The 14,255-nt window shown below is 41.3% G+C and overlaps 2 gene segments (V, D, J or C); both read left to right on the top strand.

Moving 5' to 3' along the window:
- Positions 1 to 264: 264 nt before the first annotated feature.
- On the top strand, positions 265 to 907 carry LOC128106938 (T cell receptor alpha variable 22-like). The segment is given in 2 exon segments: positions 265 to 316; positions 486 to 907. Coding segments are annotated over 2 exon segments (474 nt in total).
- A 5,251-nt stretch (positions 908 to 6,158) lies between these two features.
- On the top strand, positions 6,159 to 6,787 carry LOC128106937 (T cell receptor alpha variable 13-1-like). The segment is given in 2 exon segments: positions 6,159 to 6,210; positions 6,372 to 6,787. Coding segments are annotated over 2 exon segments (468 nt in total).
- The last annotated feature ends 7,468 nt before the right edge of the window (positions 6,788 to 14,255 follow it).

Raw genomic sequence — 14,255 nt, 5'->3', positions numbered from 1 at the left:
TAAACAATCAACCTCATCAACCCTCTTCAGTTTCAAGCTTTTGGTAGATGTCATGGATTCCTGTTCCCTGCAGGGTTTTCATCCACAGCTAAGGAGAAGTTAGTGAGGCTTCACTGGGCCACTGTGGGTGGGGATTTCCATCAAGATGAAAGAGCTCAGATTTTATTGGTGCTCAGTGGGTGAGGGAGAGCCTGCTGCTTGTTGGATCTAAGCTAGACACTGTCTGGAGTCGGGTGAAGGAGCCTCAGCAGTTTGACAGGATCCATGGAGAGGAGCCTGGGAGCTGTGCTGGGGCTGCTGTGGGTGCAGGTTTGCTGTGAGTTGTGGCTCTCCCAGATGGGTTAGGGGTGTTCCAGAGCTGCCCGTGGGAGGAACAGAACAAAGCTGACCCAAAGCTCCTCCTGGCTGTCTCCCGGGATATCTGACAGGGTGGAAACTGCCAAAGGACTGTCTGTCATATGGTTTGTTTTCCTTTCTCTGAGCAGGGGTCAGAGGGATGCAGGTGGAACAGAGTCCTCCAGCCCTGAGTCTCGAGGAGGGAGCCGGCTCTGCTATGAGATGCAATTTTTCTACCACCATGGTGAGGGTGCAGTGGTTCCGACAGAATCCCGGGGGCAGCCTACTCAGGCTGTTCTTCATGGCTCCAGGAACAAAGGAGAATGGGAGGTTAAAGTCAACATTCGACTCCAAGGAGCGCTACAGCACCCTGCACATCAGAGATGCCCAGCTGGAGGACTCAGGCACCTACCTCTGTGCTGCTGATGCACAGTGCTCCCAGCAAGCCTGCAGCCTGACCCCAAACTGCAGCTGGGTGTGCAGCTACAGCCCTGCCCCAGGGAGACTCTGCAGGAGGCTTTCACAGCTGTGGGGTTTCCAATTTATGCTGTGTCTCTCTCATCTCCACTAACACTAGAGAGTTCAGGATTGCTGTTTCACATCAGTGTGCCCTTTCCTCACAGATACCCATTTTCAGGAAGAAGTTCTCATGAAGAGTACTGGGACAACTGACAAAGATGACAAGATTCACAGTACTGTCAGGTAGAACCACTGCACAGGGTTCACTGCTCTTTATTGCTCTACAAAGGCATCAAACAGACGTGCTCTTCAGCAAACAGAAAAGAAATGACCCAGTGTTTCAGTCAATTGCAGATCTTTCAATTATCAAGAAGAATGGGACTTTTATTAGTTTTTTTTTTGAGAATTTCATATAATGCACTTTGATCATATTCAGTTCTCCACCAATTCCTACCAGTTCCTCCCCTCGTCCTTACTTTCCAGCTTTTCTTTCTTTGTTTCTGGAAAAAAACCAAAACTTTCAAGTAGGGTTTATTCTGTCCATAACTCCTGGATGTGTGGCCTTCCCTGGAGTGTGGTTGACGTACTCGGGACATATTCTTAAAGAAAACAGATTCTCACTTTCCTAGTAGCTATCAAATGCCAATATTTCCTTAGTTAGGGATGGGACTTTGTACTCATACCCCATGCTGGAAGTTTTTGTAGTTTGAGCTTGTGTAGGTTTTTGCATGCTATTCCAACTGCTTTGAGTCCATATAAATTAGTTTTCCTTATAATTGAAGATTCAATGATAAAATGAATCAATAAGGATTCTCCATTACATCAAATTATATTGGTTTGAATGAAAATTGACCCCATAGGCTCATATATTTGCAGGCTTTGTCCTCAGTTGATGAACTATTTGGAAAGCATTAGGAGGTGTGGTCTTGTTGGAGGAAGTGTTGGAGGAAGTGTGTTCCTGGAAGTAGGCTTTGAGTTTAAAATATCCACACCAGGCCCAGTGTCTCTTTTTCTGCCTGTGGCCTACTGATCAGGATGGAAAATGTCTCAGCTATATCTTCAGGACCATGCCAGCCTGCTGCCATGCTCCCAGCCATGATGAAAATGAACTTACCCTCTGAAATTTTAAGCAAGTCCCTAATTAATTTTTTTATAAGTTGCCTTGGACATGGTGTCCCTTTATACCAATAAACAGTAACTAAGACACAAACAATGAAGTCATTTTCACCTTATCAGATCTCCTCAACTTACAAAAATGTCTGAGAAAGTATTAAATCATTAATATATAAGTCTATGTTTATAATAAAAGAAGACTTACACAAAATTAATTTGTATGAGTAGTTAAATCATTTCTGAAACATTGCTCCACTACAATCATCAAACCTAGATTTAATAAAGCCTGTGTCTTCAACTGTTCATTAGATGTGTCTGCTGCTATTGCCACAGTACATGATGTATTCACAAGAGCTCAAGTGTCAGCTTTGTCATTTCCAAATTCAGAAACTGTCACATGTTCATTTGGAGTTTTGCATTTCTGATGAGCACCTGACATCATCCAATTATATAACTTGAAAAGGAATTTACTAAAAGAATAACACTGTAAACACTAATGGGTGAAATTGTACAGAATTCAGCCAGGAAAGTCACAGGATATCATATATTATTGCACCAAAACCCAAGATACACTAACAGAGCAATGTCAGTATTTTTTAATTACAATTTTTTATCATTTTTGAACTTATTATACAGTATGTTTTGATTATATTCTTTCCATCCCTTAAGTCCTCCCAGATCCTCCCCATCTCCCTACTTGCCCAACTCAATGTTCTCTCAAACAATCCACAAAAAACAAAAAATCAAGACAAAACAACCTTCCTCCAAACACAAAACCCACTGAAGCATAACAACAACAAAAGCATACACACAAAATGTTTCTGTTGGACGTTGAAACAGGATAATCATAAGTTAGAGGCCAGCCTAGATTTCATAGCAAGATTTATCTTCATTCAGTGAGGTGGGGTGTGTCAGCTCCTCCAAAAGTACGTGAAAGCCCAGAGGCAATGCAGAAATGGTCGTGTTGTACTCAAACTTGATGCTATCTCAATGTATTCTAACTTTGGACCAGCCTTTCTGCAATGCTCTCTGTAGGGTTTGTGCTGTACATGTATCAGTTGTCATAGACACCCCACTGCAGCAGGCTTTCTTGAACCTCCAGCCCCCAAATCATGACAAGGAGACTTATTATTAATTATGAATGCTTGGCCTTAGCTTAGGCTTCTTTCTAGCCAGCTTTTTTTAAAAACTCAAATTAACCCATTTCTATTAATCTATGTACTTCCCTGAGGCCTGTTTACCTCATTTATGTACTGTCCATCCTGCTATCCTGCTTTCTCCATGTCTGTCTGTCTGTCTGGCCAACCTGCCCTGGATGGTTCTCCCTCTCTTTCTTCTTCCTTCTTTTCCCCAGAGCCTAGATTCCTCCTCCTACTGATTCTCTGCCTGGTAGCCCTGCCTATGCCTCTACTCCCTAGCTATTGGCTGTTCAGCTTTTTATTAGACCAATCAGGTGCCTCAGGCAGGCAAGGTAAATCAAAGGTAACACATCTTTATCTAGTTAAACAAATGCAGCATTAACAAATGTAATACATCTTTACATATTCTGCAATACAAACAAATGCAACACATCTTTACAAAGTTAAACAAATATTCTATACCATAACACCCCTTGGTCAGTTGTTCTCTGCATTTTGACTTGTTGTGTTTTCTTTTCTGGTCCCCTACTGCTGCAAAAAGAACTTTCTTTGATGAGGTACACTTATTTGTGTATATCAGGCTTTTTCTTTTAGGCTACCAGCCAGCTCCCAAATCATGATAGGGAGATTTGATTAATTATGAATGCTCAGCCTTAGCTTAGGCTTGTTTCTTGCTAGCTTTTATAACTTAACCTGTTTCTCTTTATCTACATTTTGCCTCAGGGGTTTTTACTCCCTCCTTCCTTCTGTATATCTTACTTTCCTGCTGTCTCCATGGCTGGCTGGCTGGCAGCAGCCTGGCTTCTGGTCCTGGGCATGTCCCTGCCTTTCTTCCTCTTTCTCTTCATTCTTTTCTTTCTCACAAACATAGATTTCTCCTCCTACTTTTTCTCTCAACCTGCCAGCCCTGCTTATCTCTCTCCTGCTTAGTTATTGACCATTCAGGTTTTTTTTTTTTTTTTTAGACCAATCAGGTATCTTAGGCAAGCAAGGTGAAACAGCAACACATCTTTACATAATTAAACAAATTCAGCACAAACAAATGTAACACATCTTTACATTATTAACAAAGGCAGAAGAAACAAATGTAGCACACCTTCACATAGTTAAAGTAATACTCTGCAGTGTAAACAAATGTAACACATCTTTACATAGTTAAAATAATATTCCACATCTGTGGGCATAAGGATAAGTATTTATAATGCTGTTAGGGATTATACCAGTTTAGGAAAACGGCAGTGGGAAGTTCTCTTTTAGAGTTCCTGACCTCTCCAGCCACGGGTGGCTGGTGAAGTTGACAGTACCAGGTATGAATTCCCTCACATTGAGTGAGCTATAAGTCCAATTCAATGGCTGTTGGTTACCTCCAAGACAGAAGTGACACTATTGAAGATTTGGATGCTGGTCATTGTTGTGGCTCTTAGGTATTACAGCTGGATAGGACTATTGACTGCTTTTTTCCCTTGGGTGGTTTTCCGAATATCTCTGAATACTGTGAGATTCAGGAAATAGACTCCTAGGTCAGTTGTAGCCTATTCTTCCAAGTCCTGTGTACAAAGTATATAGTATTTTGGGAATAGGGACTTAATCTTCAAATCTTTGAGTCAACTAAAGACAATAGCAATAGTCTATGTTGTTTTGGGAGTCCTGTTTTGGGCTGTCCTAACCGAAACTTGAAGGGAGGTTTCTCATGCCAGGTGTTATGCTAAACAGTCTATGGCTTTAGGGGAACATTATCACCCCAAGTGGAATAACATCATTTTGATTATTTATTTATTTATTTATTTATTTATTTATTTATTTATTTATTTATTTATATATGTATATATACACACACACACATATATATGTATTACATGTAATTTGGGGTAAATAGAAAATAATGATGGCCTGTGACTTTTTCAAACACTCTTAATGTTATTTATCCCTCCTCTCTCCCTCTCCCCCTACACTGATCTCTGTCCTCACTCTCCATTTAAAGCCCCCTTCACCTTTCCCATTTCCACTTCATAGAAACTGTGTCCTGCTATTGCTCTTTCTAGAGCTTCTTTTCCCCAACCCTCTTAGTCCCTGTTTACTGTCCTGAGGTTCATCTAGGTAATTACCATTGGAGAACATTTCTATAGAACTGGTGGGTTTTGTGGGTGTGGGAGTTGTCTTGCCTTTCATAATGCCTGTGTGTTTGTGATATGGTGCAGGCATGTAGATTTCTTTCACTGTGTCTGATATTGTAGCCTGCCTCTGTTGAGTAGAATTTGGTTTCTGTTTTTGCTATTGCTCAGATCAGGTTGGTTTCAGATCATGTTTGAAGAGCTGGTAAATCAGTCCTTCAAATAGAGATATTATTGATGGCGGGGATGAGAGTGATTCTAATTCAGTGGTTATCAAGAAAGTGTGTGACTATACCTCAGGTCTATGCCTGTGTGCTGGTGCAAAAGCTGTTCAAGTCTGGCTTTGCCTTGGAATGTGGGGATGACATGCAGACGTTTTTTGGCAACTTACCACTCTCGGTTGGTATGAAGGCTGCAGGACCCAAAGTAGGCTTTCTGGGAGTGTGGGGAAGATGTGAGTGGATGGAGATCTCAAACACTCAACTAGCTGGGCTGGTGCACAGACGGTTTAACCATAGCTAGGCCTGGGAGTGTGAAGACTGAACGGGATAGTGGGGATCTGGATTATTCATCTGGTTAGACTGATTCACAGGCTATGTGACACAGCCAGGTCCAACAATGTGGTCCTCACTTGGGTGAGCAGGGAGTTAGTGCTCTCACCTGGGTGAACAGGGAGTTAGTGCACTCACCTGGTTGAGCAGATGCACAGTCTGTGTGAGCACAGCTAGGTTGGAAGAGTAGGGATGGCAGAGTTAGGTTGAGTTCAGAATCTTTCCTAGAGAAAGAGAAAAAAAGAACTAGATTTCTGCAGTTAGAAATCCGACCACAGGGTGGCAGTGCACCTCAGCTGATCCACGAAAATGCCATTTTAGTGAATTTTAAATGAACAGACTTTTTCTTATTGGCTGGGCAAATAACTCAGCATGTATGATTGTTATAACAACAAAGGACGCTGCTGGGTAATGACCAAGCACCAACAACTGATCTCATAGGAAGCACAATGAAGAGAACTGTTCATACTTTATTCATTTTCCTCTGGCTGCAGATGAATTGTGAGTTAAAGAGTGTAAGATGACTGGGTATGTTAGTGGGAGGTCCTTAGATGTCCATGAGAATGGCTTCATTTGGGTTTTCTCTATTTACTACAGGAAAAAGATAAGGAAGAAAAAATGACTTGACAACCTTTGTCTTTTTTCTCCATCTTTTTGCACAGGGGAGAGCAGAGCTGAACAAGTGGAGCAGCATCCTTTCACCTTGAGTGTCCAGGAGGGAGACAGCGCTGTCATCAACTGTACTTACACAGACAGTGCCTCAGCCTACTTCCCTTGGTATAAACAAGAGCCTGGGAAGCATCCTCAGTTCATCATTGACATCCGGTCAAATGCAGAAAGAAAGCAGAACCAAAGACTCACCCTTCTGTTGGATAAGAAAGCCAAACACCTTACCCTGCACATCACAGCCACTCAGCCTGCAGATTCAGCCATCTACTTCTGTGCAGCAGATACACACTGCTCCCCAGGCACCTGCAGCCTGTCTTCAAACCTGATACCAGGACTGGAGTGGCACCCTTTTTGCTATGTCAGACACTCTAAGACAACATTTGTCACATTGTTTCAGAGTAGAAACTAACATATAGATATTAAAAATACATACGATAAGGCCAAAATGACCAAGGAAGCTTAGATTATATTGTTGATTGATGCTTGATTTTTTAAAATTCACATTTATTGTGTATGTTAAGGGTGTATTGTTCACTGTGATATCTTGGTTTAAATAATCAGTGGAAAATGAACTGTTTGATGAGTAGGTTCAGAGAGTAACTTCTGAAGTAAAGGGTAAGCTTTCATCTCCTTTCTGTGTGAGCTGATTCTAGCATGTCCATGTGTATGGCAATCCAAAAGCTCTGTATAACAGATTCTTACATTAGTTGGTGATATTGTATTTCAAAATCATGCTGTGTGCTGTGGCCCCAGTGTTCTAAATGACTAACCTGACAAGCAAGGCGTGGCTGCTGCTGCAATAGTGACCTGATGATTTGTAGGGGTAACCAACTACTTTCTCCTGGGATTTGAGGCCTGCTTTGTAGGAGGAGGTACATATGCAGTGTGTCAGTCTGTGCAAAAGTCTAAGGCTGTGAAATTGTAAAAATAAAAAAAGAATGAAGAAAGAAAACATTGCTTTAAGAACTGATTCTACATCTTACATAGGAAAATAGTATGAACAACACATTTCTGAAGCAACTTCAGAAGTTGTAAGTGAGGATAATCCAGATGAGCTCAACATTCATTACCTTGAACAGTAAGAGACAAAGTTCTGAGCCAAAGACTGGCATTTTTAAGTTCAAAACAACAAGAATTAGGAAACAGATATGGACAAAGGTGAGACAGAATAGCTTTATGAGATGATAAATTCTATCAATGATGAAATATTACTAAGACCAAATTAAAGGACAGAAGGAGCTCACACAGAAACATGGCAGCCATGAAAGTCAGATTCATGAGTAGAAGCTTTGACAGTTGAAGGAAGGAGCTTTTCTGAAGACACTTATGTGAGCTGCCTGCTTGCAATGCTCTTGTCAGGACCACAAGAAAGGGTCACAAATGTCACCCCAAACCCAAATGATAGTCAGCTTTGTGATTCCTAAAAGCATGCACCACTGGTCACAAAGACTTTAACAGAAAAGTTTAAGAAAATGGTCATAGCCTACATTTGATATAGAGTATGGTACAACATGTGGATCCTGCATGCCAGTCCTAACTGCTTCCTTTGTTGTGGTTGTCCTGTATGTTAATCTTCAAACATTGTTTCAAGACGTTAATGACCTTCGAAGTAAAAGGGCAGCATAAACCCAGTATTTCAAATTTCTAGATGGTAAAAAGTTCAGATTTTAATGATTACGCATTCCCTGGGCCACTTTGTAATTACTCCATCTCATAATACCTGTAAGAAAATTTAAAGATTTATTTTATGCTTATGAGTGTTTTGCCTGCATTTGTATTTAGGTACCATGTGTGTGCCTGGTGCCCATGGCGGTCAGAAGAGTGAGTCAGTTTCCTGGAACTGGAGTTACAGATGGTTGAGAACCACTATGTATGTTCTGAGAATCAAACCTGGGGCTTCTGCAAGAGCAACAAGTGCTTCCAAGTGCTGAGTCATCACTTTAGGCTCACATAGTATCTTGATACAAATTCAAATCAGTGAATATGAACTGGTAAAATCTACTTCTTGCCTCTATTTTATCCCATGGTAAAAACCAAAACAGAGAACCCATCAGTTGCTCTACTATAAAACTTTCATGTCAGGTTGAATCCTAAGAATGAAAACATTGAATATATTAATAACCATTGCTTATATCCTTTTTATTTAAAAGGGGCACTTAAAATTGCTATGTGCCTTATTAATGATTTCAAGGATGAGAGCACATTTCTGACTTCTGGGAGGTATGCAAAAGACCCTAGTTTAGTCTCTGTCCACCAGGGGGAGGAGTTTCTTGACACAAGATCATTATCTTTGTGAATTATAAGCTTCCCAGGTTCATCATTTGATGTCATTTCATCATTTCTTCATGTGAAGAGTCAAGAACATTACTTGGTGACACTAAAGATGAACACTTTCCCAGCTTTAGTGACTGTGATGCTGTTGTTCATGCTTGGTAAGTGAAGTGACTTAAAATTTGCACTCTTTATTCTATGATGTCAGAAAAATATTTCATTTTTAAATATTAAATTTTTAAATTTAAATATTAAATTTAAAGATTAAATCTAAGAGCTTTGTCCTTAAAGTGACACAGATATCCTCTTCTTCCTCCAGGGAGGACACATGGATACTCAGTGACTCAGAAACAAGGTCAAATGACTCTCTCAGAAAATGACTTCCTATTTATAAACTGCACTTATTCAGCCACAGGATACCCAACTCTTTTTTGGTATGTCCAATACCCTGGAGAAGGTCCAGAGCTCCTTTTGAAAGTCACAACAGCCAACAATAAGGGAAGCAGCCGTGGTTTTGAAGCTACATATGATAAAGGATCCACCTCCTTCCACTTGCAGAAAGCCTCGGTCCAAAAGTCAGACTCAGCTGTGTACTACTGTGCTCTGGGTGACACAGTGGCAGAAACCACATTGGGGAGCTGAGCATAAAGTCAGCACAGGGGCTTGACTGCTGAGCACCTGCCTCTGGGATCTTTTTTGTTTCTCTGTGCTGTGTGCCTCTCCGTTTCTTTAGTTGGCACAAAAATCATACGAATAGCCACAGCAGGACAACAAGAAGTAGAGTCTTCCATCCTCGGCTCTTTACTGGGACTAAACCAAAATCTGATGCAAGAGTGCCTCATGCAGAGCATGAGATCCCCCAGTAAAGCCTGTGACTAACGAAGTTGTCTGCTTGTCGTAGGAGATGAGTTCTGTCCTCCACATTTTCTTCCACAGCTCTCTGGTAGAGATTGCTATATTTTATATTTGCAGGGGAGAGGACATGCCGGGAAACATGGCTTCTGCATAATGTTTTCTGAAAGTATGGAGGGAGAGGTGACAGGAGAGCCCAGTGTCCCCAGTCCTAGGATTCCCGTAGGGAAGAAAGAGGAAAAAGAAAGGAGGACAGAGCCAGGCCTGTAGCCCACGTGCAGGGAACAACAACGGTTCTTCCGCTGCACAGAGAAGGTTCTCCTTTCTGTTAATTAGATCAGGCTGACACTCAAACACAAGAGTTTGAGAAGCAACGGTGGAACTTTTGAGAACTCCAAGCAGTTACAGGGCAGCTGGTTCTCTAAAGAGCCTCAGAAGTAGTTTCAGTGCTTATGGGAGGACAAGCATACAACTTAATATCCTATCACATAAAATACATGCACCATAAACCAGATGCCATCTACACTCTCCCAAAGTGTTTAGATGACTTTCTGTTCCTTCTAGAATACAACGCAAAGTTCAGACAGTGATACAGAATGCTGCATAGGAATCGTACAGGCCTGAACTGTCAACATCAGCTTTTTGTGGGGGAAAGGTGCTCTCTGCAGCAGCAATGCTGGTCTCTTTTTGACCTGCTGAACTTCCCAGATGTGATCCTAGGTCTTTCTGAATAGGAAACACTCTCTGTCCAAAACTTGGTAAACCAGAGTCTTGACCATCTTCAAGTCTCAGCTCAGGTGTCACTTCTGTGAGGAAACCCACAGATTCTGCTGGTCTTCCTATGCAAAGTTACATGCCCCTTACTCTGTCATAGTCCTCTTGTTACTCTATCATGATCCTCCTGCTACTCTATCATAGTCCCCCTGTTACTCTATCACAGTCCTCCTGTTACTCTATCATAGTCCCCCTGTTACTCTATCATAGTCCTCCTGTTACTCTATCATAATCCTCCTGTTACTCTATCATAGTCCTCCTGTTACTCTCTCATAGTCCTTCTGCTCACCTGTCATAGTCTGCCTGTTATTCCATCATAGTCCTCCTGTTACTCTATAATAGTCCTCCTATTGCTCTATCATAGCCCACCACTTATTCTATCATATCCCACCTCTACCGCCATATAACCCTCACTTTAAAATATCATAACTCTTTTGTCCCATTAACATAGCCCCTCTTCAATCTCTACCACAGTCCTTCCCCTAAATTGCCATAGCTCCCATTTACTCTATCACACACCTCTTGCTCTATCATCGCTCTCCCTTATTCTACTTACTCTATTTTAGCACTCTGCTCATCTCTCGGATGTGGAGACTCAAAAAAATTGAACTTGCTGTGCATTTGTGTGTCCGTGTGTTCATTGTCAATTTCACCAATTAGAATAAAAATTCTAAGATGTCAAGGTCTTCCATTCGTAGCAGCTTTATTCTTAGCATGTAGACTTGTGCATAGTCCACTGTAATCAATTCAGAATTATCTACTGAATATGAGTTAGGAGATAAACAAGCAAATGTACCTTGACTCTTCTTTGTCCTTTTCCTCTTCTCCTTATTTTTCCCTGACCTACTGTGTGCTCTCTGTTTGGTTCCATGATATACTAAGATGCTCTAGGAACTTTCCATCCATAGTTACATTAGCCTTCCTGGGCTCATGGACATCTGTCTAATAATTACATCTACTCAGAGTCCCAGACTTCCCTCACATAACTAAATTTTCCTTAGTAGCTGTAAACAGAAGGGCTGAGTCAAACCCTAATGCAAGTATCCCAATGGAGAAACCTCAAAAAGTAAAAGCAGGTATAATTAAAAGAGGTGAGAACATATAAAATAGCTCTAAAGTCAGGAAATGATGAGCACATTTTAAATCTTACTTCAAACCAAAGCAAGCCAGAAAGGTCCTAGGGAATTAAAATAAGACCCTAAGAGACATTTTATAGGGGATTTGATATTTTCTTTTGTATTGTATTTATTTATTTTCTTTTAAAAATTAAATATAATCATACCACCTCCCCCTTCCTTTTCCTTCCTCAATCCCCTGTCATGGATGTCCCTTTGTTCTCTTAAAATCATGGTCTCTTTTTATCTGTCATTATTACACAAACAGACAAACACAGACACAGACACACTGAAACACACACACACACACACACACACACACACACACACACAAACAGAGAGACAGACAGACAGACACACACACACATGCATGCAATCACTCATACACATTCGCATGCCACAGGCACACATCTGACTAAATATATAAATACAATCTGATCAATCTTTTTAGTGTTATGTATTGGTATATAATTTCAGGGCTGGTCATTTGGCCTTGGTAACGAATTAGGGTGTTCATTCCTGTGGAGGACTATTTCCCACTCTCAGCACTTCTTAGCTGCTGTAGTTGTTTCTGAGTGGGTAGGGTCTCATGAGATTTCCCATCTCCATGTTAGCAATTTATTGGTGCTCTACTTCTTCATGTCTTGTTTAGATACAGAGAACAAGAGAGGTGCCCAGCCCCAATTGATACATTTACAATGTAACTTCTTCACTGAAGGCTCAGGGGGCAGCAAGGAAGAAAGAGTGGGAAGACTGGAGGAGCTAGAGGACCAGGAAAGTTGCCACGAAATTGTGTCTCTTTAAATGACAGGAAACCTCACTCAAGAGATTTAATTTTAAAAACTTATGGTTAAGGTTACTGTAGTGGCCAATGCACTGGTAAAAACTATCTTCCCTTCACTCTCTGCTGTGACTGTAATGTTCTTCCCACACTTACTAGTCATCTGGGTGTGCAGCACTAATTTCATAGGAGTTCCTACTATTGAAGTACATCTAGAATTGTTCATATGTGTCAACAGAAGTAGTAATTAATGTCCATAAATAAATATATTTTCTAATCTTCATGAAGAGGTCAAGCAGACCACTTTTGGGAATGCTAACTCAATTGTAATTCCAAGTTCCTAGTGTGTCTTTCTGCTTATATCACAGGGCCTTTTCCGCCAGAGGCCCAGCCCATTGGGTTGAACTCACTATAAGAGAGTCAGACCCCACACAAGTCTGTCATATTTCAACCAGGAACACTGTCTGCAAGGTCTCAGTCCCCATGGTCTCACTGAGCAAGACTGACCCAGCTCATGTGTGGCTCTGCCCATTCTTAGCCCCTCCAATCCATCACCTTGCAGTTTCAGCTCAGGATTCAGGATCAGTGGGCTAAAGTCTTATATCAAAGACACAATCAACAGCCTATCTCTAGATGGAATGTCTCATAGGAAAAACAGAATAATAATAAAATCCAAAACAATATGTCCCTTCTCCAAAAACTTAACATGTTCTATTGTCCCCTGCTGTGGGATGGTCTGTATGTCAAGTGTGTTGCTGATTGGTCAATAAATAAATCACTGATTGGCCAGTGGCCAGGCAGGAAGTATAGGCGGGACAAGGAGGAGAATAAAGCTGGGAAGTGGAAGGCTGAGTCAGAGAGACACTGCCAGCCGCCACAATGAGAAACAGCATGTGAAGATGCTGGTAAGCCACGAGCCACGTGGCAAGGTATAGATTTATGGAAATGGATTAATTTAAGCTGTAAGAACAGTTAGCAAGAAGCCTGCCACGGCCATACAGTTTGTAACCAATATAAGTCTCTGTGTTTACTTGGTTGGGTCTGAGCGGCTGTGGGACTGGCAGGTGAGAGAGATTTGTCCTGACTGTGGGCCAGGCAGGAAAACTCTAGCTACAAATGGCATCCAACGTGGTGGCAAGAGTTTCCACCTAAAAACTGAGAAAAAAGATTCTAAAATGGAGCTAAAAACAGTTCCTAATTGTCTCTCTCAAATGAGCGGCAACTGCCGGTTTGAGCTACTGGTGGGTTCCTAGTGTGCACGCTCGACTTGCTGCCATATGGTGGGAATGAGGCCTCTGCAAGTGGCACATTAAGCTGTGTGGTGGATATAGCCTTTGCTAGTACAAAACAAAAAAAGAGGTTTCTGGGTTACATCCTGCTTGGATAAAAGCATAGACCCATGATAGCTCCCAGAGCTGGCGGTAAATGTAGCCATGTTGGGAAGCTGAGGTGGGTGGAGCCAGCAGCCACAGCTGCTGCAGTTTAAAGCAACAGATTCACAACAAGACAGATTCAGATGTAATAGTTTACAATGTGTGTAAAATATACGTAGGCTTGAAGGAGAAAAAAAAGGTGATATATACAGTTATATAAACAAATACATAGTTTTAAAAAATAAAGTCTTTAAAGAGACAGTAAAATTAATATAAAAAATAAGCCACATAAAGATTAATATTACACAGAGAATCTGGATTGTGTTGTCTTTGGGATTTTTAACTGCAGAAAAACATTTGATCGTAAAAGCTGTTGAGTTATGCCAATATGTATATTTTAAAGATACCTTGACTTCAAAATTTGGATGTAAGGATGTGTTGCTTTGGAAAGGAGACTCTGCTTTTGTTCCCACAGAAAGACAGAGGCTATGAATTTGTTCCAGATTGAGATACATCAGGTTTGACCAGCCAAGACCCCCTGAAATGTCTCCGATGACACCATGGCCCAGATGATCCAACATCCAGAATGGTTTGAAGGCAACTGGCTCAGACAATACAGCCTCATGGACTATTCCATAATCCTAAAATTTTCTTTGTGTCCCCATAAGACACAGCGCCCCCCTCCAGCAGGAAGTAGTAAGAGAAGCTATG

This window comes from Peromyscus californicus, unplaced genomic scaffold (genome assembly GCF_007827085.1).
Source record: "Peromyscus californicus insignis strain IS unplaced genomic scaffold, ASM782708v3 Scaffold_12__1_contigs__length_115047231, whole genome shotgun sequence".
Lineage (NCBI taxonomy): Eukaryota > Metazoa > Chordata > Mammalia > Rodentia > Cricetidae > Peromyscus > Peromyscus californicus.
This window is presented reverse-complemented; position numbering and strand designations above follow the sequence as displayed.